We start from the raw sequence: 27,867 nt of genomic DNA on the forward strand, positions 1-27,867 counted from the left end.
TTGCCTTGTGCTATGACAACCTCACCTGGGCCAGGTGTCATCCAAAAAGCAAGTCTGCTATCTAGGGTTTTGGGGTCATATGGTGAAGGCAGTCAGAGGAGGCCCTGATTTTTTTGGTAGCCTCTGCCAGCAGCATTGCTGCAGAGTTTCTGCTTTAATCTGAAGCTGCTTGCAGAACCCCCTGAGTAGAGACATTCCTATCCTCATCTGGAGGCAAATCCCCAACATGGTACAACCCAACGCACACAATGAAGAACAAATAAGTTGCCCAAATTTATAAAGGGATAGAGGCAGGAACAGACCCTAGATCTCTTCTTCCCAGCTGCTGCTCTGCCTACTAGGTCCCACCTCCCTCCTCTGGCAGAACTCTCCTAAAATCACATTGATATTTTGATGTTTCTTGTGCTGCTGGCAGACCAGGTCAGATCAGGGCAACAGGCCAATTCACTTGTGTATTAGGATAGAGCAAAATGAGGGTAAATGTTAGAGTGTATTCAGGTGTTTAAACTTCACAAAAACTGGTGGAATGTTTCTTGTATTGTTTTCACTGATCTGTTTTTGTTACAATGTAATAGCAAACATTTACATTGTATATATACCCCATCAAAGAAATCTTGTGAAATGCTAATGAAGGATGTTAACAGAAAATGCTAATTTCAAAGCAAGTGGTTGTCATTTGGGATGATGGAAGTCAAAAGTCTCTAAGTGCATTCCTCACTTACCATCATCAAGGGAAAAGCCCACATGGGAAGACACTGCCAGCTTGTGTTCTATCAGAAGATGATATAAGAATGGATTCCAAGAAAGACCCCTCATCTCTGGACTGTTTGGACTCTTACAGGGATGTGCACCAGATGCAAAGTGGAGATCCCCAGAGACAATCTGGGTACCCTAAAAGAGATTTTTGGGAGCCTGGCAATTTATTACAGCACTGCCACCATTTGAAATTACAAATGGTCACTGACCTGTTATATTTTACCTGCTTTATCCTCTCAATAACTTTCATTTCCTTTTCTTAGCTAATCGATTCTGTAGTTAGTTTACTATAGAATTGGCTGTCAGTGCTGTCTTTGGTGTAAGATCGAGGGTACCAATTGATCTGGGGTAAGTGGCTGGTCTCTTGGGACTGGGAACAATCTTATGTGATTTTTGATTTTAATAACCATCATCACAAAGTTCAGTTTGCCTGGGTGGCAAGGTAGGCTGGAGAATCTAAGGGGACGGTCTGTGACTCTATGATAAGACTGATATAGTAATCCAGATGTTCACATTGATTATTAACTTGATGAAATCTAATTACAGAACACACCACCAGCTTGGGGTGTCTGCTCTGTTTCTGACAGTCTGCCCCGAGGTAGCTACTCCCAGTGGTGTCACTCCAGACAGTGTGACATTTCTATTGCCAGGGAGGGGTTCAATTCATTCATCCAGCTCAGATTAGTGACAGGATGATCCTGTGGTTAAGGCACTGGTTTAGGAGCTCTGAATTCAGCTCCTCTCGCTTTCTCTGCGTGATCCTGGGAAAATCACTTAATCTCTCTGGGCCTCAAAGTAAGTGGGGAAGGGAGAGAGGAGGGCATCACCCACTCCTTAGTGACAGTCTCTGGTTTCTCTAATGTACTGCTTGCAACGTCCTGTTTCTCAGCAGTCCCTGTGTGTTCTGCCCACAAACGATCACAGTGCTACGGCAGCCCAAGCCCATCCAGGGTGAGATGTAGGATCAGATCCTCTACTGGCATAACTTTGTGTTGTGCCATGGAAGTCAACGTCAAGTTACACCACTGGCCTGTAATCTGCAGTTTGTCTGTAATCAAGCATAGCTCCCACCCTTGCAGCTCAAAAGGCCCTGCCTCACTGAAGCCCTCGCCACCCTGGCACGACCTGTTTGGGAGAGGAAAGGCAGGCTTGGGACCTGCCACTTCAGAGCAGCAACAATCAGGTGACAGAAGCCCTGGCTCTCCCCTTTTCTCACGTAAAGTGGCTCCTCCTAGCTGACAGATTACTCAGGTTTTATCCTTGTAGCCCAGGTCAAAACACTGCATGCCCATCACGTGTGCTTCAGCTATTTAGTGGACTCTGCAGGTTGCTGCATAGGTGAAAGGTTAAAGAAAGTACCCAGGACCAGGGGAACGTTGTGCACCCTCCCCCTTTGCTATGTGGGTGGTAGCTTCCCTCTCCCCGACAGGCAACAGGCATACTTTCTCGTGCGACACTGCTGAGCCACAGCAGGGGTGCACCATAGTGAGCCAGTCCTCCATGGCCTCCACCCCATCACCAACTGACGGGTAATCTGCTAGCTTGATCGTACTCCTCTCAGCACTTGTGACCTTCACCACTTCCTCTCCACTCAATAGGCTCCCTTCCCCCTCTCTGTCTCTGGCTTCCTTACTCTCTGCCAAGTAGCGTAGCAAAGACCGCTGTTTCTTTGGTAGCAGATTACCAGACTGAACCAGGAGGCAGAGCTCTCATCACTCCAGCCACAGAGGAGAGGGAGTGCAGGGCTTCTTTCTGGTTTCAGCAGAGAAGCTGCAGTTCCCTTACTGTAGCCCTTGGTCTGCCACTTGCAGATACCCCAGAGGACAATGTTGTTCCTGTAGGGGTGCCCGTTTTTAGCAGGCTGCCTGGCTTCTAGCTGAAGCAAGACTGTACTGGAGATCTGAACAGTAGCGTTGTACTACATGCAATTTTCTGTTTGTCATACCAGAAATGTAAACTGACCACTGCCTCCATCAATGGCCCAGGCAAGGAAGGATAATACTCTAGACCACTACAGAGTCTGGCCTAGGTGTTCTACCCCTCGCTGAACTGCAAACCAAGTGAACTGATCACAACCTCTGCTTGCAACCCCCCTTCCTCCCCTTGCATTATGATTACACTCATCCATTCAGGGAACAGCACGATACCATGGGATATCAGGTCACTAAGCTGACTAATCAGTAGTTACACAATGGCAATGAAAGCAGGGGGAGGTGGGAAGGGACAAAAACAATGCCACATGAAATAGCCAATGGGCTCAACTTTTCGATGAAAAGTTTCCACTGGAAAATGTTGAAAAGTAGAAAATGACAAAATATTTTTCTGTTCAAAAATTCCACTTCTAAATAAAATTGGACTAAATTTGATGGGCTAATTTCTCTCTCTCTCCCTCTCTCTCTCACACACACACACACGGGACTTGGGTAGAAACTTCTCCGGTTAGACATGTCCTTGGGTAACAGATCAGATCACATTATGCCTTTGTAGTGAATAGGATATAGGTATCCCTTTACAGGATTTGGCATGCCTCTAGTGGGCCTTTCTGTCTTCTATTGCAGGAAACCCCAGAACCTTGCCTGAGCAGTAGGCCTATATATTTATATATAGTTAGTAGATACCATTAGTTGGAACCCAGGTGTGTCCATGTGGTTTCCTTATATTCTTAATGTTGACCAGAAAGCAAAACCAACAGCGTCTAACAGTGGCTGTCCACTCTCAACACTCCTTCCCTGCTCTGTTCCTTTTCCGTATGAAAAGATTTTTGTCTTGGTCATTTCAATCTGGTCTTGCCAAGAAGCTATCTTCTGAGCATCAGTAGCATGCGTTTCAAAAGGACGTACTGTGCTGGGGGCAAGCTGGAACTCCATTTCAGGCCTTCCATCCCTGTTAATGGATAATTAAGAAGCACATTACTTGGCTTCAGAACATAGAATATACTTTATTGCCTACTAGTTAATTAAAGTGAGGAGTAAACACCATAGCTGAAATAAGCATAAAGGGTCCAGGAGAAGGAAAGAATATTCAGTCACCAAACAAGGCATCAGGCAATAAATTGTACACAATATAAATTCTCTGTTTCTCAAACAACTCAATCTTTATTTTGCTAGTGGCATTATAGGATTAGTTATCAGTAGTAAAATCTCTGGATTTCATTTTCTACACAGCATTAATAGTAAGAAATATATAAGGGACTCTGCAGAAAGCAATACAAAGGAGCTATATACACAGGCACCTTCTGTGGAGCAAGAACATAATCTCATCTAATAAGGGATGACTACCTACAAAACAAAAGAACATGGTAGTACAATATTAGCTCAAACTTTGTTCAGCAGCTGCCTTTCCATAAGGCAGGCAGGCCAACTTATGTATACATATATATTTTAATATAGATATATATTTATTATTTTAAAAATAATGTGAACTACCTTTAGTTCCTAGACTAATTTTAAAGAGGCAGTGTACCTTTCTGAAGCTTTATTTTAGGAAGTATATTAAAAATGGTATAGAAAAAGGCTAGCTGACCCTAGCTGGCATATAGACTTGAGTTATCTTTCCTTGAAAATTTTCTATGGCTATAGTTGCCATTAACATCGAGAACGATGCGTCTAGGCATTCGGATTGCTGTTTACATTGCCATAATTGCTAACACCAAGTGTATGTGATTCTAGTGTTAGTAATTCTGTTGATTATAAATAGCAATAATGCAGCAATACATTGTCAAAGTCGGACACCATGATGAAGATCTAGCTTATATATGCATGCAGTTTTGTTGTCTAATCTTAACATAAGTTGTTCATTCAGAGTGCTGTACTCATGAAAAATACGTACTCCAACCCACTCCCAGAAAGGCTATTCTTTCTAGGGAAAATGTATTACTTGTCTTACCATGCAACTCAGTGATCCTTCATGCAGGATAGCTCATATTTTTTCAGATGATATCCTTTCTGTCCTCTACAGTCAGAGTCTACTTTTCTTAGAGTAACTAAATATCAGAGAATGTGAGTAATGAAATCCACCATTATATTTCAGGAATCACTTCTACGTATCTTGGGCCAGATCCTCAGCAGGTATATTGGCATCACTCCATTAAAGTCAAGAAGTCAGTGGAGCTGTGCCAGTTTACATCACTTGAAGATCTGTCCCTTTCTGCTGAAAATGTTCTTTAATAATCCTCTTAGAGCCTGATCCTGTGAGCTGCTGTGTACTAAATTCAAAGGAGAGGAAGGCCATCAGCAATTGGTAACAGAGTAGCAGCCATGTTAGTCTGTATTCGCAAAAAGAAAAGGAGGACTTGTGGCACCTTAGAGACTAACAAATTTATTTGAGCATAAGCTTTCGTGAGCTACAGCTTACTTCATCAGATGCATCCGATGAAGTGAGCTGTAGCTCACGAAAGCTTATGCTCAAATAAATTTGTTAGTCTCTAAGGTGCCACAAGTCCTCCTTTTCTTTTAGCAATTGATAAGAGGCATAGTCAGCACCTTGCAGACTGGGCCCTTATTTTGGGCCATTTGTCTCTTGTCCACTCTCATTTAGGTTTTGGATGAGAAGTCTACGCACAGATACACAACATCAATCTGTGTGCATGTACAAGATGCAACTTTTCATATTGGGTTCTCTGTTAAAAACAAAGGGATAATGCCTCTTTCAAATGTAATGTTATCCAACTGCCCAAACAATCCCCCAGCTTTTTGCTCGTGAAGTACTAGTTCTTTTTTTCCCACATGAAGTGTACGCCCCTTAATACACTTTCTGTAGTTCATAGATTCATCCTCCAGAATCAACGTTGTCATTTTGATACTTGATTGTTTTACTTACTGTAAATCCAGCTCTTTACTGGGCTGGATATGGAAAGAGTTACAACAAAGCAGACATTTTTTCCAGTGCATACAAGCCATGGACCCTTATCTGGAGTCTTAACCAGGCAAGACTCCCACTCAAGATAAATGAACTGTGGGAGCCCAAGGAATGTTGAGATTCATTTTTTACATGTAACATATTAATCAGAAACTAGTTGGTGCAATACATTCTTTGTTTTGCTTCATTTTGACACTTGGCCAGATATTCACCATGGCTTACAAATGCTTAATTGTAATACACCTTCCAAACTACAAACCTGAAAGCTCATATAGCTTGGCACAGATTTCAAGGCCATGAGGGGGCATTATGATCACCTGTTTTACCTCTTTCATGCTACAGGCCTTTGCATATAAATCATATACCCATGTGATATGTGAACAAAAACATACAGCTAACCAAACATATGCCATATTTTGAGTATAATTCAAAGCACTGTTCAATAACCATGTGGTGACAGATACAATTTTCCACAACAATGTACTGATTTAACAAGTACTATATAAGCTTTTTAGTTTTCATAATATGTTGATGGGTTAACTTTTTAATAAAAAAGTTTATTTTTTAATCCTGGAGGAACAAGACCTATTTGCAATATCACTGATGAAAAGTAACTAACTGAATAGACAGCTGATGCTGGGAATTTATAAACATATCTACAATAAAATTAAACTTATGGAAGGCAAACATTTTATTTACTGAATTCAACATTAGTGTTTGCTCTATTTACAAAAGAGTAAAGCCAGATAATTCCCCATTGCTTCCTGAGTCACTAGAAATAAGTTTCTCTTAGTTTCATTCATATAGTTACACTGGGCAAAACAGATCAAGACCTGCACCAAAAAGGGCTGGTTGTAAAAGCAATTCTTGGCTACTACAGCATGTTAAATTTAAACAGCTCTGGAAGAGCAGGCAAAACACTGAAGCTGGAAGGTCATCTGTATTGTGCATGATTGAGCTTGGGCTTTTTCTGTTTGGCTAGGGATATTCATTCTGATACGAGTTTAAGTTGTGTATATCTCAATTACTCTGGGTGAGCATGAGGGGAAAATGTAAAGATTTACTTCACATTCAGGCCTTACTTTACACCTCGCCCAGCTCAGATGGTTGCGTAATTTAAATAAAAGCAAACAGGCTCCCATTTTCGAATGAACAACTTCAATGAGAATGCTGTATGTGGAGAGTTTGCAGGACTGGGCCTTACATGTTTCGCTGACCATATCCGTAATTCCTGTTACATTTGTAATTCATGCTAAAAGCATTCGTTGACACTTAGATGTGGATTTTAAATAATCAGGAAGGTAGGAGAGGTATACCCAACCAGCTGCTTGGGAAATACAGGCAAAATCCGGGATGAGAACACCTAAAATGCATACAAAATACAACAAATTAAAATCAGAGACAAACCCTTGATGTCTTTGGATATTGTCAGCAAAATGTGGGATTTTGCAAACACATTCAAGACTGTACACTTAGTGAGCAAATCTGCAAAATGCAGGCCAACAGAGACCCGAGTTGTCTTTCTGACTCTGCAACATGATTCTTCAATCCCTTTTTGTTTATCCTCAGCATAGCTGCTGGCACAAGCGTATGAAACCAGTGTGGGTAAGAGGGGCTGGGGACTTTTGTACTAGGGGGCAGTGTATGGAACACCAGAAAGCAAAAAAAATTCATTCTTAAGATACAACTAAGAATTTCTGCTGGCTTTAAAATAATGGGTTGCCATATAGACTGCTTAATTTGCTGCTAAAATAAAGTTTGATGAGCTTTCACCCCAGTCTTGTGCACTGAAAGTGAATCTGAGAGCCAGGAATTCCTAGCTTCCATCCTTTCCAAATTCACTGCCCTGCCTCAGTTTTCCCATCTGTAAAATGGGGATAACACCTACCTAATTCACAAGAGTATTGAAAGCACGAACTTGTGTAAGGTGTTAAGTATCACCATTAACTTTTATTTAGCAAATAACTTGTTTGTTTGTTTATAAAATGGAAGTACTAACCCTAATCAACTAATCATCTGTAGAAATATTGGCCCTAATGTGATAATCCTAGGTAGGAGATCTTGATTACGATGGGAATTTTCAAAGGAGTTAAAGCTTTAAAAATTTCAATAGCATCTGGGCTTATGACTCATATGTTCCTTTGAAAAGCCAAGCCTGTAAGTTTTGGTCTAACAAATTGCGGCTGTAGGAGCCAGCCACTGTCCTGACTGTACAGTTCTCATTGATGTCCATAAAAGTTGCATTCAGGGAGCTTCCATATGGCAGAGTCAGGTTGCAAGGTGAAAGTAACCAGTTTCAGTAACATTTAGAGACGTACTCTGACCTTGGTCTCTACTTGAACTCCCATTCATGGCAAGGGAAGGTGGAGAACGGTAGCTGAATACACCTCCTTTACACATGAAATATATAACAGTACTGTAGATTAACAAGATCTGTCTATGCTAATTACAACACCTACAGGAAAAGAGCACCTGGATCTTGATTAAGTACTGATTCTATCTCAGATTAGAAATAACAAGGATTTAAAAAAAAGAAAAGGAGTACTTTTGGCACCTTAGAGACTAACAAATTTATTCTACTGAGCTTGTTTGGGTTTTTTGTTGGTTTTTTTTGCATGAGAGAGAATATAGGTTAGTCTAGTTGTGTGTCTCAAACTAACCACAAAAACAATGGTGTCATCTTAACTTTAGAGATAAATATATGTGCTAGTTCCTGTACTATGGGACTCAATGGTATTTTTCTAAGTGACTTAAATGGAAGCAGGATCAGGTCCCATATGGGGACCTCTCTCTATAATTTATTGCATATTGGATACAACATCTTGATACATCAATCAATAAAAAAAACCAGTGTCATAAGATAGACTCGTGTGCACAGGAAAACTGCTCCACTAAAAGCACGAACAAATAGTCAGAATAAAAGCCTCAGAATATTATGCACTGTATTTACAAAGAGTACCATCCAAGTGACTGAAATCTAGATATACAAGAGGTCTCTGAATGTTTTTGGTCTTTATCAATGGTCACAAGCACTGTCAGGGTAGATGTATTTTTTCTTTATTTGGTTTGTGCCTCTCAACCTGGCTTTAAAAATGGACTTCTCATATCAAATCTGTAAAAAGGTACTGAGTAAAAAAGAAGTAGGTTTAGAATTATCACCAAAACTTGGTAAAAAAATAAAGAACTTTTAGATAAAAGCTACACCTGTAGAGGAAAGGTTACTTGGAATCTCTCTGCTGATATGGCTAAGAATTGTCATAGACAGTCAGGCCCACCAAACGGACATCTGAATAATGAGCGACGGGGTTATAAAAGGTACAAAAGGACAGTTACATGCACCCAACTGCCAGTGGAGCTGGGTGCAGAACTATCCTTTTGTGCCTTTGAAAATGTCACCCCAGATTTTTAATTCATCATTTAAAAAAGGAAACAAATGAAACATTTAAAGTTGCATTTATAAAAATGGTTACAATATTTATCTGGGGTTTGATCTTGCAGCTAGGTCCTGAAGTTAGCAGCTTGATAATTTAGCAAAGCAGAGCAAGCAATACTCTTCCAAGATAATCACTAGCAATCACTGTTACAATATGGGTTGCCTATTTAAAGATCTTGACCAGTTACCTAATTCTCTATCTACCTTTGTATTCCATTAATCCAACACCATATGTACATGGTTCCAGGATTCTGAGAAGAGTCTATTTAGGTTTTCTTCACATACGAAGACTTGCCAGCCACAACCCTGTTCAACATTTTTTGGAGTAGAGCTGGTTGAAAAATGTAAAAAGAGTATTAAAAAAAAAGCTTGACATTTGTCATGACAATTTTTTAAATCATCATTTTACATTTCTGAAACATTTTGACCAATCTATTAGCTGGTTGATAAACAGGAAAAAAAAAGTTTTCAAAAAATTAAAAAATGTCCAACCAGCTCTAGTTTGTAGTTGGCATAGTTTGATGTTACAAAGAGGGCTGATTTTGTTATTTTCAACCATATAAAATCCCCATGCTATTCCCCAGCAGGCTTTTTAAACAACCCATAATCCTGTTTGAAAAATATTTCAAACCAGTCTACACAAGGGCCTTAAAAAGAGACACTCACAAGCTTCAAGGGGAGTCATCACTGACAACTACTGACACTTGGAAAATATTTTGCTGCATAGAACATGTACAACATTTTCAAACTTAACCAAATCAAAAGTTGGCCTCACTAACAGCTTTCGTCAGCTGTTTGATAGAGGAATTAACATGATGGTCTTACTAGTAATTAGCCTCTAAGAACCAAAACAAACCAACACACAACAAAAAAAACCCCCAAATGCTATTAATTGTATGGGATGCGGAATTGATTTATGAATGGGTGTGGAGATTAATTTGTTTACTTCTCACTACAAAAATCGTTTATTATAATACTGCTAACCAACCTTTACAATGACGTGGAAAGGCAAGTAGATTTTGCAGAGTTTAATCTGTGTGCCGTGCTTATCTATGCATGGAGTTATTCCTGATTAACCGCGTGTGTGGATGCTCTTATTCTGGAATACTTAATCAGGTGTGAAGATAAGCCCTGAGATAGCATAATAATGGTATTTCAAAGTTATGGTCAGACAGTATATATGTAAATATCTTGGTGCTACTGTAACTTGTCAACTAAGCAAATGAGCATGTATTTTAAATTAGTTACTGTTCTGTATTCAAACCCTAGTTCTGGTACCTCTTCCTCTAGCACTTAATTATAAACACTTCAATTTACACCTTAACAATGACCTGTTATTTTAAAATGTAGTAGGGACCTGCTTTCAGTCTTACCTATTCATGTGTGACCTCACAACCGCGGGCTATTTGAGCTCCTGTCCAGCACAAACTAAGATTCTGATGTTCTGCACAAAAACACTAATTTAGCTTTCAATATAATTAGATGAAATACCCCAAAATAAAATTAAAAAATTTTATGAATAAAATATGTAACATGTCAAATGAGAACATTAGCCCGGAATCCTCCTATCACACCAGTGTAATTCAGGAGTAATTCCAAGGAAGTCAATGAAGCTACATCAGTGTACAACTGGTGTAACAGAGGGGAATCAGGCCTGCAATGGTTTACACCCACTGGGCTCTCACTTTGAACGGACAAAGGACAACATAAGGCAGAAGACAGTGGAGACTCAGGCCCCTAGAGTATTAATTAGGGCTTCCTCTTTACCGTGGCCCTGATCCTGCCAGCCTTATGGGGAAAATAGTACAAGTGACTTCAATTTAGGCTGCTGGCGTGAGTGAGGAGAGCAGTATAATGATCCTATATTTTGAGCTGTGTTCATTTGGAATTAATTTTTTTTGAGTAATTGATTCCGCTGAATCTATAATAATCCATAGTTTGGGGGTACTTTTAAAGGAAGAAAGTCAAACAAGCTTCCCCTTTTGTGATTTCTTAATAAACATTTAGGATAGTATGGTTTAGGCCCAGCGTGAAATGACCAATACATAACAGAACTAACAAATGGGTCTGGAAAAAAACAGAAGAAGCCAATATATTGTTTCAGTGTACAATAATTACCACAACAGAACTTCCATTAAAAAATGGGCCATATCCTCCCACCTGGTGTACATTGGTGCAGATCCGGGGAAATCTAGCAGAGCTAAGCCAATTCACACCAGTTAAGGAGAGGGCCCATTACTCTCAGCAACAAGCCATTGGGGGATGGTGAGAAAGAACTTAAGCTCATCCTGAAGAATTGTTTGGTTTCTTGACTTCAAGGAATATTTTTAGGTTGATGCATGAGCACAACTCAATATTTATCAGAGTTGCTTGTGTGTTTTGAGGAAGGTGTGGCAGAATAGATCCATAGAGCTTCAGTAAGAATATCTGGCTACTACCTAGTACTTTTAATCTTTAGGTCTCACAAAGGAGGTCAGAATTATCCCCATTTTAGAGATGGGGAAACTGAGGCACAGAGCAGTGAAGTGGCTTGCCCAAGCTCACCCAGCAGGCCAATGAGAGTCACAGATTGAACCTACGTCTCCCCAGTCCCAGTACAGTGCTCAAGCCACTAGACCCTGCTGCCTCCTTTTTGTTGATCTCTTTGGAAAACTTGTCCCTTGTCCGCAATAGTGGGTGGAAAGATCAGCAAACAGCATAAAAAATACTGAGCCTGATGTTCAGAATTACTGAGTACCTCTGAAAGGCCCTGATCCTGCACCATTGAAGTCAATGGGAGTTTTGCCATCGATTTCAATGAGTGCAGGCTCAAGCCCTCAATTGCCAAAGGGAAGAGGAGGAAGACATGGAAGGGGGCCTGACAATTTTTAAGCAAGGCCTGACATTCCTATGTTACAAAGAAGTATAAAATCATAAGCACTTCCATCTAGGAGAATCTGATTTTACAGTGTAAATGGTGGCTCGAGCTGGGCTGTGAAGTTGACAGAACTGATTTAAAAAAACAAACAAACAAACAAACAAACAAAAAAACCCCCCAGTTTTCCTGAAAGTTGCTCTCAGAATGGCAATGGAATTTCAACAACTTTTGTGATTTCTAGGACGTTATGGTGCCTGTGAGCTTCACGTATGTACACATATCTCAGTGGAAGTACAACAGACCAGCGTTACCAAGGGTGTTCATTTTGTTTGGGCGCTACATGTGTAATTTTAAAACACCATCCATCGTTTTGTTTGCACCGTTGATTTAATTGCATTTTTGAATTTTATCCAAACATAATAAAATATACTTAATATATTAATTCTCCCTTGTGTCCCCTGCAAATTACTGTTCCAGCTAATTAATCTGAATGTTTTTCTTCTAACAAATATCAAAACATACACATTTTGGTCTCACTAGGAATATATTTTTATCCCATTATAAAGATCGTTTTTAGATCCCAGAAGGAAACAGACTGTAAAGTTATGTACCCAGATGGAAAGGATAATGTATGTATGTATATATTTATGTTATATAATAGTATTTTTTTTTAAATATAACTGCAGATCAATTATGTGTCTGAATTATGATATGAAAGGACTGCTTTCATTTTAGTTCTTATGCATTAGTGTGATCTTATCAGTCCCATATATAAAGTATACAGCATTCACAAATAAGTTACATATATTTTGAGCCATTTGGTATCCATTAGCTGGATGAACATGTTTATGTATTAATACATAATACATGAATTACAGATGATCTGAAGATTATCTTTAAAATTACCTGGTGACAAAATACAACAGTTTCTCTCACTGTAACACAAATATGTTTGCGTGTATGTGGAAAAGGGGGGAAGGAGAGAGAGACTTAAGAGTAACAGCCATCCAAAACTCACACCAGTAAAAACTGCATACCATACCTAATGTATTCCATTAGGTTTACACACACATGTTGTAAAAGAGTATTTGGTCATGCTCTTATCATATATATGGGGATATGGAACAAGAGATCCACATTTCCAAATCACATTTTCTCTATGGAATGGGCTAATGCACAGACACTTATTTGCAATTAGGCTGTTGTGTGGATATCATGGAAAAATTCGTACCTGTATTGTAGATGTATATGAGGCTTTTATTCCAAAAATATTGGTAACTGAATAACAGTTTGTTTTATCTAGAAATGAAACTGGGTTACAGACAGAGGCCTCAGATAAAATAATTAATAATAAAAATAATAATATCGTAGAATCATAGACTTTAAGGTCAGAAGGGACCATGATGATCATCTAGTCTGATCTCCTATACAACACAGGCCACAGAATCTCACCCACCCACTCCTGCGAAAAACCTCTCACCTATGTCTGAGCTACTGAAGTCCTCAAATCGTGGCTTAAAGACTTCGCCCCCATTTTAATGGTGGCTAAGAGGCACAAAGTGAACTAGTACAAGGTCACATACCAGGCCAATGGCCAAGCTGGGAATAGAAACCTGGTCTTCTGAGCACTATCCAGCATCCTATCCTTCCAACCAAGCCTGGTAGTACTCCCTTAATGACAACTTCTTTAGTTTTGATGTAGAGATAAATCCCGATTCCAAATATTCCCAAGTTTAGGAGAAGTTCTGATCTAGATTAAGAGCTCAGTTTTATAGCTCAGCCCTATCTCAGGTTTTTGAAAGATAAGCCACCCCGCATATAATGAGTCCTGCACTGTTGTCTTCTTAGATCAAGAGATACTCTCTGCAACTTATTCATCTATTCTACAGGTTCCTTTCATTCCTATTAAAATATCGAGGTTTCCCATTGATCCACATGTAATAGTCAGTACGGGAATCAACTTTCAAACCATGTCAATGTAATTCAATCTAAATGCACAAATCTAAATCCAAATTGGTTATTTTACTCCAAAAACACTGGCAAGAAGGGCACCTACTATGCTTTTAACTAATTCTAATTCTAAAAATCATCTTGCTACTTGAGTCCAATGACTGTTCCACTGGAATAAGATTTGTAAGGCTATTTAGACACTGCAGTTTTCTATCCAAAGCTATTTGCATCCTATTTTGAAGGCATGGTATCAAATTCTGTTACTCAAGTGTCAAACCAGAGTAACCCTCCAGGTCAGCGGAGGAGAAAATTTGACTTGATCTGCCCTTGATAGGTATGTACACTATTAATGTTTAGAATATTTTCTCTGGTTTCTTTTTGCTATGCACAATAACGTGAAAAGAGACCATGCTTTTTAGGTCAGCTCAAAATATCCCCAAGTGTATGGTGTACAAATCTGCTCCACCTTTATTAGGTCAGCTTTGTTAGAGCAACCAATTTCTGTTGGTCCCTTGAATAGATTTGCTTAAAACTGGTTTATTAGCAATTTAAGGATGACCTCTCTTTTCTCTTCCGTGTTTCTACAGCACCCAGCACAACACAAATAATAAAGGTAACCACTTAAAAAATCCCCCAACATATGGTAACAGTAAAAGCCTAGTGGCATCTGAGATCTTCCAGTTATTCCCTACATTTATATTCCCTTTGAATAGAAAACAATGGGATCTGAGACCTCACCTTCTGGTAACTTCTGGCATGTGTTGACTAAGGATTACCACTTTTCTGCCCTCTGGTTTGCAGTGGCGCCGTCACACGTCAATGGGAGCTGTGCTCATCGTTCTCAGGCTACTCTACAACCCTCTGTGTATCCTGTGGGAACTTCACAATGCTCAGTTGTGAAAAACAGGGAAACAAAAGAAATTCCTGGCACTGTTGAGCTTTACTTGAAACACAAAGTATCATTAAAACAAAGGAAATCTGTTTTAATGATCCTTGAACTGCCTAGGCAAGACCACTATGCAGGGTGTATTGATAACTTTGTACATTTGTTTTTAAATAAACAACCCAGTCTCATTCCTAACATTAAGAAATGTAGGCTCAGATGGTTGGCTGGAGTAAAGTGATGTATCTTCATTGATTTGAATGTAGCTATACTCATTTACACCAGCTGAGGATCTGGCTCCTTGATCAATGTCAAACATTTACCAAACAAATGCATTCTTAAAGGTATCAGGAGTTTGTGGGTTTCACATTCAACTAAGCATCTTCCATATTTAACACGGTATCTTATTTTGATTTATGCATGAAAAATCAAGTAACCAACCCCACTTAAAAAAAAAAATCTCAACAGGACAGAAAGCATATTCTACAGAATTAGAGTGAGTGGGGTTTAGGAGAACAATCATAGGGGAAACCTAAATGGCCAAACTGTATACTTCTATCTAGTCCTTTCCAAGGAAGACTACACTGTCTACCAGCCCAGAGTAGTATATTTTACAAAAGCGTGCTGTGCATACTTTGCGTGAGCTGTAATTAAGACAATGGTGAGTGCTTGACGTGGTTTATGAAATATGTGAATGAATACGTTTGTTAACTGCACTCTGACCAGATGCTGAGTGCATATTTCATGGGGAAGCTACACTGTAACTTGGAAACTGGACCACACCTCAAGTATCTTGCACATTCTTTCTGACATATAAATTATTGCCACGGGCACTAAAACAAACCACTGCAGCTGTTCCCCGACCACATACTAGCTTTAATTTCTCTCTTCTTTTAGAATCCGCTATGTCTAGCTCTTGAAATCAGAACCCCGGGGGGGGGGGGGGAATTTTGCTACGATGGGGAATTTTCCCACTCTCTCACTTCTAATCGGAAACGCTGCTATTCCAAGAAGCAACCTATCTTCTTGATCTAATATGTAATTTCTGATCCAATGTTAATGCGAACATCTTTGCACTTATATGCTCCGTCAGCAGTTCTCAAAGTGTGGTTTATGGAGACCTGGAAGGTCTTGTAGTACTGACTTTTCTGCCTCATTTCCAGCTGTCATTACTGGCTCCTTTTTGTAAAGAGCCTGCTCATCTGTAGGAGCAGCTGCAAAAAAGAAGGCAGCCTGGCTTCTTTTTAAGAAAAAAAATGTTGCACCATCCTGAATGGGATTGTGACGAGGAGGCTGGCAGAAGGGATGTTCGAGAGACACGTCTTTCAGTAGTAATGAGCCTCACTGTGACAAAGCTTAATAACCCCTCTGCTATGACAAATTTCATAAATTAGCATCCCTTCCTATTTCATATTTACCCAAAGGAACATTTGGGGTTTGGTTGAGTCAACTTGAATTAGACTAAACAAAGCATTTGGAATGCAACTCAGGGAACAGTGTTTTATTGACAGAAGGCTGGACACCTAATACATTTTTCTCCCATTTCTCCTTTCTGTGATGACAGAAATAATCTTTTGCAAACTCTGGTTTTAAATCAGGGCAGACTACGTCACAGGTGTGTGCATACAGGTCATTTTAAAATGCCACTTAAAACATCCGGGTAAACAGTTTTGAGAAACTGAAAATTACACTGGCCTCAGGTCCAAAGTTTACAATGCAGTATTTAGTCCTGGGCTAGTGCCAAAGAACTTGCTGGGTTAGTGACAGTTCCAAGATACAATATGTTGTGAAACAGGGCTACAAATAAATACTTTAAACCCCTGGGAAGCTGGGAGTGCCAGCATTGCAGATAATTTAAACGTTTGTTTCAAGTCCCTGAAGATCACATACCTTATTGTTAAACATTTGTATTACAGTAGGACTACCAACAGGCCTCAATCGGAATAGGAGTCCCACTGTAAACTTCTTGAGATTGTACAGTCAGATACTAGACCTAAAACTTCAGATTACCATGTTGTTTATTTTTAAACCCTTCAGTGGCAACATAATTTTAGTAGCCACTATCTTGATAACTCCCCAAACCTAATGCTTTTCACCATATGAAAGCTTGGAATCAGAGTATCAACTCATAACTCCAGCAGTCGGCTAGGAATTAGCAACTAGTCTCAAGTAGAAATTGAATGAAAAGCCAACTGGTAACCAGAATGATAGGATTTAAAACGTGGTAGTCTGCCCTGCTTAGAAACCTTTTGGTGGACCAGTACAAATACTTTCAGTACTGTTGTTTCTTAATACTAGTGCTGGATTAGAGACCAGAAAAAGACGTTTCTATCCCTGAGTGTCAGAAAAAATGGACTGTTCGTGAGGATAAACACTGGTATTCTCCTGAGGTTTGTTTTATCATATAATATTAACTAAGATAAAGTCCAACTAAAACACTATAATATTACCATAGAAATAACTGAGTGGATGACGGACAGGACAATGTCAATTATTATTGGGTATTTCTGGGAGTTTAAACAGAAAAATTTCCCATGTCAGGGTCACTAGGAAGTTATTTTGTGCTTAAATAATGGAAGAAGGTCCTTCTTGCTTCACTTCAATACTTGAATACTTTCATGTGCACTCGAACCCTCCGTTCTTGCACACAAATAAGGACTGCAGACTGAAGTACTAATTTTCTTATATTAATTATATTTCAGACCAAATTCTATTCTCAAATTCTCCAAGTCTCAAGTGAAACCCACAAAAAGGTCAGGAAACTTGAGCTGCTGTAGGGCAATCCCAGTTTGTGGAAAATAGGTTTTCTCCCCCACCCTCAACCAGGCAGAGTATATGGCCCTCCAAACCCACAGACATACCAAGATCTACAGGGAAATCCAGCGAAGCACCTCCCCCTCACTTTAACCAGACCCTGCCAGAAACTGCCCTAAATTTCCACCCTTCAACTATGGAAGATGGTTTGGCACACGGAAGATGAATCAGAGCAAGGTAATACTGACTGCGTCAGCCTTGAATCTGCTGATTTTGAAAGGGAAGGATAATGCTGCTCAATCCACTGAGCCTCAAACTCAAAGAGATTTCCATGGAATCTGAAGGAGGATGTGACTTGAGCTCAAAAACCCCTCTAACCTCCTCCCCTGCACCAGAAATTCCCCCACCTTTATGGGCTTGCTACGCTTTTCCAGACTCATGAGATTTTTTGTTAGCATGATTTGGCCAAGGATGCTTAGATGGCTGGCTGTTCTTTAGGGTGCAGTGAGTAATGGGATTTCAAAGCAGGAAGCGCTGTAGAACTGTCAGTTTAATTTTACCACTTGCTAGGTCTTGCCAAGCTCACTACAGCTTTGCCACTAGGATGGCACTGTTGTTCGTCATCAGCTAACTTACTATTCATCCAGTTTTGTCATTTCACACACAGAAACCTCACCGATTTCCATCTCAGATTTTGGGCTGAGGAGAGGCTGTATCACCCTCTGTGCCTCCTCCCACATGAAGCAATATTTAGAGAGAAAGTCGGAGCTGCAAACCTATAGTCAAAAACAATTTCTTTGAAAATCCTAGGCAGATAGAAATTGGGAGATGTAGGTAGAATGTAATGTACTGAAGCAGAATAAATAGAAGAATGTAAGAAATATGAGCAAACACCATCTGGTCAATTATATATATCTACAGGGTTATTCTATAGGGCATATTTTAGAATTAGTCACACTAGTTTCCTAATGAATAGCAGACAAATTATTAAGCTATTTTAAGACATACAGTTAAAACTTTGTTTTTATAATGACTACTGACAAATACAGGATGGGCAACATATTGATACAGAACATGGTCCTCTGTTAAACTTCACATTCAGCTTTTCAGACCAGATCCTCAGTTCTGACTTTGAGATGCCAGGCATAGCTCAGGAGACCATTCTGGCAACTGGCAATTGCCAGGGGATAGGGAACACCTGATCACATCCTATCTTATCTCCATCCATGCACCTTGTACCAAAGACTGGAAGTGGATTGCATAGGAGTCACTATACCGTCTCTACGCCTCCAAAGGATTCTCCCGCACAGGAGGTCATGAAAAGCAGCCATGAAAGCAACACACCACAGTTTTAGCAGGACCAAGGATCTGGCCCTTTACATTTTGCAATGTTTGAAACTGAACATAAATATTTGAACGAAGAGCAGCACAGTTTTACTATCGAGCATATCGTTCTTCAGGTTTTCTTTGGTCTGAGAACAGAATTTGGTGTGAAATATAATGACTAACTAAATTAGTACCTCAGTCTGCAGTCCTTGTTTGTATGCAAGGACAGAGTTCAAGTGCACATGAAATCTTTTTATTGATCAAAGACAAACTGCATTCATATAGTGTGCTGTGACTCAGGGAAATTTATCAAATGAATGTCAAAAAGAAAAAACAACAACAAAATCCACCCGATACACTAGCTATTGTGACTAAGAACCATAACCAATTATGCTAATATAGCAAAGGAACCCAACAGATTTAAAATGAACAAAATGCTACAGTGGTGACTTAAAAGCATCAAAGGTTCGCATTCCAGCAACAAGTATCAAGCTTAGTGTTAAGCTTAATACCCTAACTGAACTTTTTGAGTAGATTGCGGTTTTTGGGTCTCTTTTACCAGTTTATTCCCAAGGACTGAAAAAGGGACTGAGTTTGTGCCCACCTATAAGTGAAAGAAATTGCTGTCTAACATTAAATAAGCTAGATTCTCAGCTAATTTAAAACTGGGATAGCTCCGCTGAAGTTAATGGACCTATGCGGATTTACGACAGCTGAACCGACATACCTGTCTAGTCCTAATGGAAAGCCGTTAACAAAGGACAATTAGCTTAAATACATCAGAGTACGCCTCAAAATTCTATTGTAACTGTTTAAAAATTCAAATTCTGATAGTTTCTGTGCTGGAAATGGTCCATACAAGAAGTTCACACTGAATGGATTGTAGACTTGATATCTTACAGGTTTTATTTTTGAGAAAAAACACAAATCAAAACTTTGCAGCAATATATAATGTATCTCATTTTGTTACAAAGTGCTAGTATCCTACTGAGGAACTGGTTATTCCATGATTTTTAGGTGGCTTATGGAATGCTTGCGTATATTTTTTGTATTCAAACTACACTTTTTCCACTTGAAAAAAAATTCTGTTTTGAAAGGATTAGTTGCATAGTAAAGAAATGGACAATGGGAAAATGGGTCAATGGTGTAGAGTGACAGTACTCTCTGAACTGGTGTGTTACTTTAGTAGGCAGAAATATTCCTTTTCCATGTCATCAGACAACAAAGGGACGTCTCTCTCTTAACTGACAGAACGTAAATGTAATGCCATGCAGCTGGCAGACACAAGGCAAGTGAGAGCTAGGTTTCAGAAAAGGTCTTATGCAGTTTAAAATATCTTGCTAAAAAGTTGTTTTGTGGTAAGAACAAATGAAAGCAGACAAAGACAGAATCTGAGTAATGAAGCAAAGATAATCATGTTTTAGAGTTACTGTGTAATTGAAAAAGGATGGTGATTTAAAATTCCCTAGTGTAACAGACTTAAAATATTAGGTGGAAGATTTAGAGCTCTCCTCATAATAAGATATACCCTTGTCATTTCTCTTTCATTATAACAAGTCCTTCCTTTTTTCCATGTGATCTCTACATCCCTGTAACATTGTCTGTATCTGTTCAAATCCTGGCATGTCTTTGTAGGGAGCCTAGAGCTTTCAGACATAGTAGACGAAGGACAGATCACATATTCCGCTCCCTTGTGTAAATGTGGATTAAAAAAAAAAGATTGAGGGACTCTCTCTCACTGTTTTGGACTTTCTTATATGCAGTTGGTTCTGCTGTCACAGGTATAAAGGGCTTCCACTAGTTTCAATAGGCATGCACCTGCTGTGACCTGGAGAGCACACGTGCATTCAAAAACCCCACCCTCACCCACAGTTCCCTGAGTATTATCTTCTATACTATCCAGAGAGGGCACAATCTTGCTTTCCTTGCACACCAAAAACGTCCCACTGAAGTCAAAGGAAGTTTCAGGTCTATGAAGAGTGGAGGATTGGACCCCAAGAATCTACATTTTCAAGCATATATGGGGCGGGGGTGGAGGAAGGGAACTGAGCCCCGTTTGAACTTGGATTGTATTCAGTCCACACAGTTCCCTTCCTCCACCCTCGTGGCTTGGAAATGCTACCACAATATAAACCCTAAGTAATAATCATCATCAGTATTACATTTTAAAACAAAGGACCTATTTTTAAAACATAAATCCCTTGCTGTCCTAGGACTACCGATGAAGTAAGGGCTTTGTTACATAAAGATGACTTCAGTTAATTGTCTGTGGGCTGTAGATGAAATGTGCAACTAGGTGTGGAAGACAAAATCCAAGAAAGCAGAGATAGACAAAGGGCCTGATTCTTCACTGTGCTACTCCAGTTTTATACTAGTGTAATTCCACTGAAATCAATGGTGCTTTGCCAGCATTAGCACAGTAAGGGCCAGATCCAAATATCTGTTGAGATCTGTAGGGGTCATTCCACTGATTTCAATGGTGCTGGATTAGGCCCTCGAGTTTTAAAAAGAAACTGGGAGCTCAGTGTATCGAAATGAACAGTCTAAACTACGCTGGTTTGGGCATATTTTCTGTGTAATAACAACAACAACAAATATTTAAAACAACAACACTCCCAGCCAACATATTTTCGATTAACTACCGGAGGAGTTACACTGTTGGTTTTAAAGAAAACAGAAATTATAGCGTGCAGGTTGGATGAATTAGTTCAGTTTATGTTTTTGAATAACCTGTTTTTTCAGGGGGCTAACACGATTTTTCAGTTTAAAAAAAAAAAAACTGAATTTTAGTAGAATTCATTCACTGCCAGACTAATAAATTACTGCATTAGTCACATTAAGGTAAACAAGCACTTGATGACCTTGAAGCAAGTGAAATATCAAAAAAGCTCAACTTTCTTAAAGTATTTATTTGAATCCATTAATTTAAAATGGGAAATTATTTACAAGTACATATTGGATAGCTAAAATAGAGTGAATATAAAGTAATTTATTTGAAAGTAATTTATTTGTTTTCAAATATTTTATTCAGTTTCATGATCACAGTTAATGTACTTTAGCATGTTAGACACATGAATTAACATGTGCATTTTAAAAAATATCAAATTAGGTATAAGTTTTTGAAGAAAGGCATTTTATAAATGTGATTATTAACTTTAACTACACACATCTAAGAAGGCAAGAGCTCTATTAGACCACTGAATGGAAATAATCACTACAAAACATGTTTACACCAAACTTTAGAGCAAATAAAGACAAATTATGGACCAGAAGTCAATGGAATTATGTGTGAGAATAAAGGTTGAAGGATCAGGCCCTATGAAAAAAGACAATAGAAATTCAGTCATGTTTCAACTGTTGATAGACTGAAAGACCTGATGGCCAAAGCAAACTCTGTTTAGGGGTAGGATTTTCTAACGTGGCTAAGTGAGTAGCTCAATGGGGTTTGTATTCCTTACTCACTTTAGACACTTTGAAAAATCTCATCCTACCATGTGACATGCAAGGGAAAGACTGAAACCTATGAAAATAAAGTTCATAAGACAGTGTGGGAAACCTCAGGCTATCTTACAGTTGAACTCCCAAGTGTAAAATACTTAGTTCATGGAGAAAAAGTTGCCGGTCACTGCTCTGCATTACATTTCCTTGGTCACTTTCAAAGTTCCAGCCACTGGTGTGAAGATGATTGTTGTTTTACTTTTGTGAGTAAAAAGGGTAGGATTAGAGTGTTATTTTAGGAGGCATGTTTAGCCAAGTAATTTCTATTACAGATTGTGAGGTAACACATCTTTTTCCACTGAAGCATATGGAGTTTCTACCTGGTATTTGATAACACAATCAGAATCCAGTAATTAGAAAATAATTCTCTGGAAAAACTTAATGAATGTTAAAATGTTAGTATTTGTTTAAAATCCAATGTAAATTAAGGCCCCAATTCACGAAAACATCAAGAGTCAAGACAGCACACAAACCTATGCTTAACATTTAAGCACGTGCTGATGAGTTTAGTAAATCTGAGTTTACGTATTTTGCTGAATTAGGGCATAAAATTGGTCCTCTCTGGATGGATGCCTTAATGAACTGCAGACAAGTTTAAGGTACAGTGTGTCCTCTCTACAGTCTTCTTCAAAAAGATGTCAATTTAATTATTAGAAAATTAGCAAGACTAACTTGGTATTTAATTGAAAAGCATAAACCTCACTGTGACTTTTTATTGGGGAATTGAGGGGAAGAGGTAAACTTCTCTGTCACAGTCTAAATGCAAATTTACAGCTCTGTATGTTCTGAAATGCCTTAATGTTCCGACAGTTGTAGATGACTCTTTCATACATGTATAAGGTAAAGAGTGCTAATGCTGGAAATATTACAAAATGTGACAAAGGTATCTAGAAACTCTACAATCTAACAAGCACAGGAAAGATTGTCTAATGGATAAAACATGGTTTATGACATATGTGTTGCACAATTATGTTTTCAGGTGAAATCATGATATAGTAAATGTAACCCACTAAGTATTAAAAGCAGCTTTTGGATTACTCCGTTTCCTTTGGGAATATCTGAAGTTAATCACCTGATGAGCTCTACATTTTCTGTTGTCACAAAAACCATCTTATTGAAGCAATAAGAGCAAAATGACGATGTCTGACAATCTATATGAATAGGACACAAAAGTCAAAAGCATAACAGCAATATAAATAGTTCGGCTTTCACTGTATATTTTGTGTTACACTGTTCCCTCTGTATAAATATTGTTCTTGGAAATTAAAACATACCATGATATAAAAATGGCATTGATGGCTGAACAGATTACATTCCATTTAAATAGAAAATAGAAAGCGAAGGGAAGTCAACGAAAGTAGCCTTTTAGTAGAGGAAGCCTTATTAAAATTAGCATTCATCTGGGGAGGTGCAGCCAACAATCACTGTGCACAATAGCATCATGCAAACCCAATAAATCATTTTCAACCTATTTTTTCTTTTGCAGAATGTAAAGCATTTTACCTCTCCTTTGTTGCTGTAACTCCACCATGCTGAGAAGAGGCCTTCTTTTCTCTGACACCCTCTCAACTATCTCAAGTCTATGGATTCAGATCATATTCCAGTATTTGTCCAGTAGCTAAATAGGCAGCACAGTTTAGAACTGGTTCACATTAATGCCTCATATTAAAAGATGTACCCTTTATCATTAAAGGTCATCCAGATTAATGAATGTCCTTTTTCTGGGGCAAGTTACAACTCTCTTGGGTTTCAATCATGGATGCAAAGTGGCAATACATAGAGACAAAGACTGCACAGTGCCTACCAGTTTCATGCTACATAGACAGAATGTCACTCAAGTAAATAAGGGGGGAAAAATGAAGAGTTGAAATTTAAATATGAGCTCATATGATTCTGTCATTCCCTTGTCCCTGCTTCCTTTCCCAACCCAATGTTTATTTTCTATTTCAAAACTCATGCACCCACACTATAAACAAAAAATCCTTGCTCATGACTTTGGGACACTGAATTAGTATAAAAGAGCATTTGATCATCTTCAATAAATATATTCGATGTCTGGAATTACAGCACATTCAAGGGATAAATACTGCCATAATTATAACAGCATGATTTAATCTCCATACCATTTTTGATCAATTTTGGTCTAATCTGGACTATAAGACAATGTGGGGATCAGAACCTGCATCTCAAATGCTCTGCAGAACATTCTTCCCGTATTCATTTACAGTACTGAAACAATTAAAAAAACATTACAGTATTTTTCTCCCAGCTGCTTATGTCTGTAGCTTTAGCTACTATAATACACTTTGTATACCTCAAAACTACACATAAAATATCAAAGATCACCAAATAAATAAAAGCAAAAGAAAACTGGAACAGTACTGCATTTTACACTTGAGACAAGATTCCTCACTTCCATCAAGAATTCAGAGAGGACTGGGATAATTGCTTTTTGTTTTTTAAAAGAAAGATTTATACATAGGTTCAGATCCAGAAATTAAGTTTAAATGCAAAAATATCAACAGGTTTAGCTAAGTGAGAATGGGTTCAGTAAAGAATGATACAACATAATCAGAATAAACAAAGCAGAAAAGCATCATATTTTGGTTTGCTTGAGATATACATAAGGTGCAACAATTTCTTCTCTAGAGGCATTTGTGGACATATGTCAATGGGTGAAAGTACTTGCTGGTATGCTGAAGTATATACTACAGCAATACGATTTTCCAAAATGAAAGGAACTAAAAATAATAAAAATTAAAAAAAAACAAAACAAAACCCAATACAGTAAAATGTTGGTCTGAAATTTTCTTGTGCTAACAAATTTTGTTACCTGAAAATACTGCTACCCCTGGATTTAGGGGAAATTCTTGCTACTGAAATCAAGACATCACTTCGAGAACCAACAAAGGCAAATGCCTAATGAACTATAAAGCTTTGCAGGATTTCTGCTACTCTCAGTGCCTAACTGCTTAAAAATTAAGCATATCTACAAAAAAGTTTATAAGTATCTGAAAACAGTCATATCCAGTACATTGACCCAGCCCCACCCCCTCTCTAAGGAAAAGCAGATCAAGATAGATATTGATTCACATAGAAAAAGTAATTTTTTTTGTTTCTTTTAAAAAAAGGTACCATTAATATACAGAAATATCTTAAGGAACAATACTGAAATTTAAATTGAAGAATGATGGGGTGCTCTGGCAAAAAATATATCTATTCTAGTGGGTTCTAGAGAAATAAGTTAGTACCATTGTCAAGGTGAATGGCCTGCACCATACAATATTTGGATTTCAGCTAATTATAATTTATAAAGTGGTCCAAAACGCCAACAGCCACCTCACTGTGACCCAACTGTTTTAAATGTTGACAGTTTTTCTGTTTTGTTAAAATAATTTAGAAAACGTTAATAAAATTTTATTAAAAATATTGCCACATGCTACAATGGCATAATAGGGAGCTCTTTACCACTCTTATTTCTACCTGAATTTTAAAAAGCCTTTTAACTCTCTTATTACTATTAAACTTTATTTCCTTTTTCTTCCCTTTCTCCAGCATCTTTGAGGGTGATATTTTACATGCATTTTAATAATATTTTCTAAGCTATCTGCTTTTTATCAATACTTCCATCATGTGTTACAATGTGTGTGGTATGTTGTATAGCATTTCCCCAACATTTAAACTGAAGATCTGCACTTATCTACAGCAACAAAAGGCTAAAATCTAGCAACTATTAATAGAGTTACTCTCCATATGGCTATTACATCAAATTAGAATTACAAATCCCTCCCCACCCCCAAAAAACACATCAATTCAGTCAAGTATAAATAAGAATGCCTGATAGAACCATGTAAACTCTCATTATTTAAAGACTTAATTAAAGAGCTTCAAACTCAATCTAATACTATCAAAACTTCAGCCAGTATGAAGAAGACTAATAGAAGATTATTGCTGGGGTCCAATCTGGTAAATCTTTGTGCTATGACGCAAAACGTAGGGAAACATCTTGTGCTATGAAAGAAGTACCCTGTTGAATTTGTAGCTTCCGATTAATTTCTAGTAATCATTTTGCATCTGTTGGTAGGAAACAACTGCCTGGCTTATGCAATATTTTAAGTCAATAGAGTGAAGATATAGTCCAAGTGATACACTTGGTGCTGGCTTTTGGGATGTATTTATGAGAGCACAATACATTAAGAAAACAAAAGCAAGGACAAGAACTGGCAGGTGGATCTCTGCTTGATAGCCTAACTTCAGTCAAACATTATTCTTCAATCATGGTTTACTTGCATACAACTTACCACTTTACCAACACAAACTAGAACTGGCTCTTTTTATACAATCTACAAAGCCAATTTAGATTGCGCATAGTAATTACAATAATTCCAGTGTCTGTCAAATGTAAAAGGTATGTATATCAGTGTGCATGTATACTGAAGTCATGTCTTCAAGATTTTCAGAATAGTGAAGTAATACTAAGGTCACTTCTGAACAATGTATTTGTAGTACTTTTTTTGTTTACATGAGCATTTCACCCAGTCATTTAGACCTCTATGCAAAATAAAGGAACCCTCTAATGCACGAAAGACCAGTCCGTAATCTGCAGTATTGTTCTTTTCCATATGCCACTCCTTTTTCTAATGCAAATCATTCTGGTTATTCAATGCTAAATTAAAACAAACAAACAAACAAACTCACTCAACACAGCCTGTCAGAATTTTTGCCAGTAAACTCTACCACTGTGGTGGCAAATATAAAAGTGCAGAACATCTGGACCACATGGTTGAGCAAACACCACTAACAATGGTACATCTGTCCATGCTGCCTTGAGTTCTCCAGAACAGGTTTTTAAATTCATTCTACAATATAAATGTAGGCATAACCTATTATATAAACCATCTTAGAACTTAAATCTTCATGTACAAAAATGACTAAGAATATCTAATAACTAGTGCAGTGCGTCAGTGTTTTTTTTTTTTTGTTTTGTATTTTTGTTTAGAGTAACTAGGTATTATATGAAACTAGTTTCCATACCCTCTGGATGCTGTGTGAGCTACTGTAAAGGCAGCCTTTTTCACAGAAACCACCTATTTACTGTTTAAAAGCCTTCAATAGAAAGCAAGCGCCAGGATTGTTCCATTTCTTTTCATTATTAGACAAATGACACCACCTTCCTAGATTCTGGGTTCCAATTGGAGGACTTGGCCCAAGTTGCTAACTTCTGGCTTCAAGTGAAATCTGGGCCACTCACAGCAATAAGCACTTGTTTGCAAGTCTATATTTTCCATCATATGGACTGACTAGCTTCCCTTGGTAAAGACAAGGCTAGGATATTAGGTAAAGCACAATGTTTTACAGTAAGGTGGAGCTTCACTGGTCGGCGCAGGAAATAAGCACCGGAGCCTGAGACATTTCTTTTGGCTGTCCATCACGTGGGAGAGGCGCTGCCTTCTGACTTCTATAAAAAAACAAAAAAAAAACAAAACAAAACAGAGGAAAACATCCATAATTATATGCAAAATGGTAGATTTTTGAGACTAGAAAGCATGAAAT

At 38.3% G+C, this 27,867-nt stretch overlaps 1 protein-coding gene across 14 annotated transcripts in view; it reads right to left on the minus strand.

The window, feature by feature from the left end:
• Nucleotides 1–19,699: 19,699 nt before the first annotated feature.
• BBX (BBX high mobility group box domain containing) overlaps nucleotides 19,700–27,867 on the minus strand; it is a 189,916-nt gene continuing 181,748 nt past the window's right edge. For all 14 annotated transcript variants that reach the window (XM_043510859.1, XM_043510850.1, XM_043510855.1 and 11 more), the window contains one exon: nucleotides 19,700–27,772. In XM_043510859.1, the coding sequence (XP_043366794.1) occupies nucleotides 27,685–27,772 (88 nt within the window). In that variant the 3' untranslated portion in view covers nucleotides 19,700–27,684. The remainder of the gene's footprint in view (nucleotides 27,773–27,867) is intronic.

The sequence above is a fragment of the Dermochelys coriacea genome, chromosome 1, assembly GCF_009764565.3.
Source record: "Dermochelys coriacea isolate rDerCor1 chromosome 1, rDerCor1.pri.v4, whole genome shotgun sequence".
NCBI lineage: Eukaryota > Metazoa > Chordata > Testudines > Dermochelyidae > Dermochelys > Dermochelys coriacea.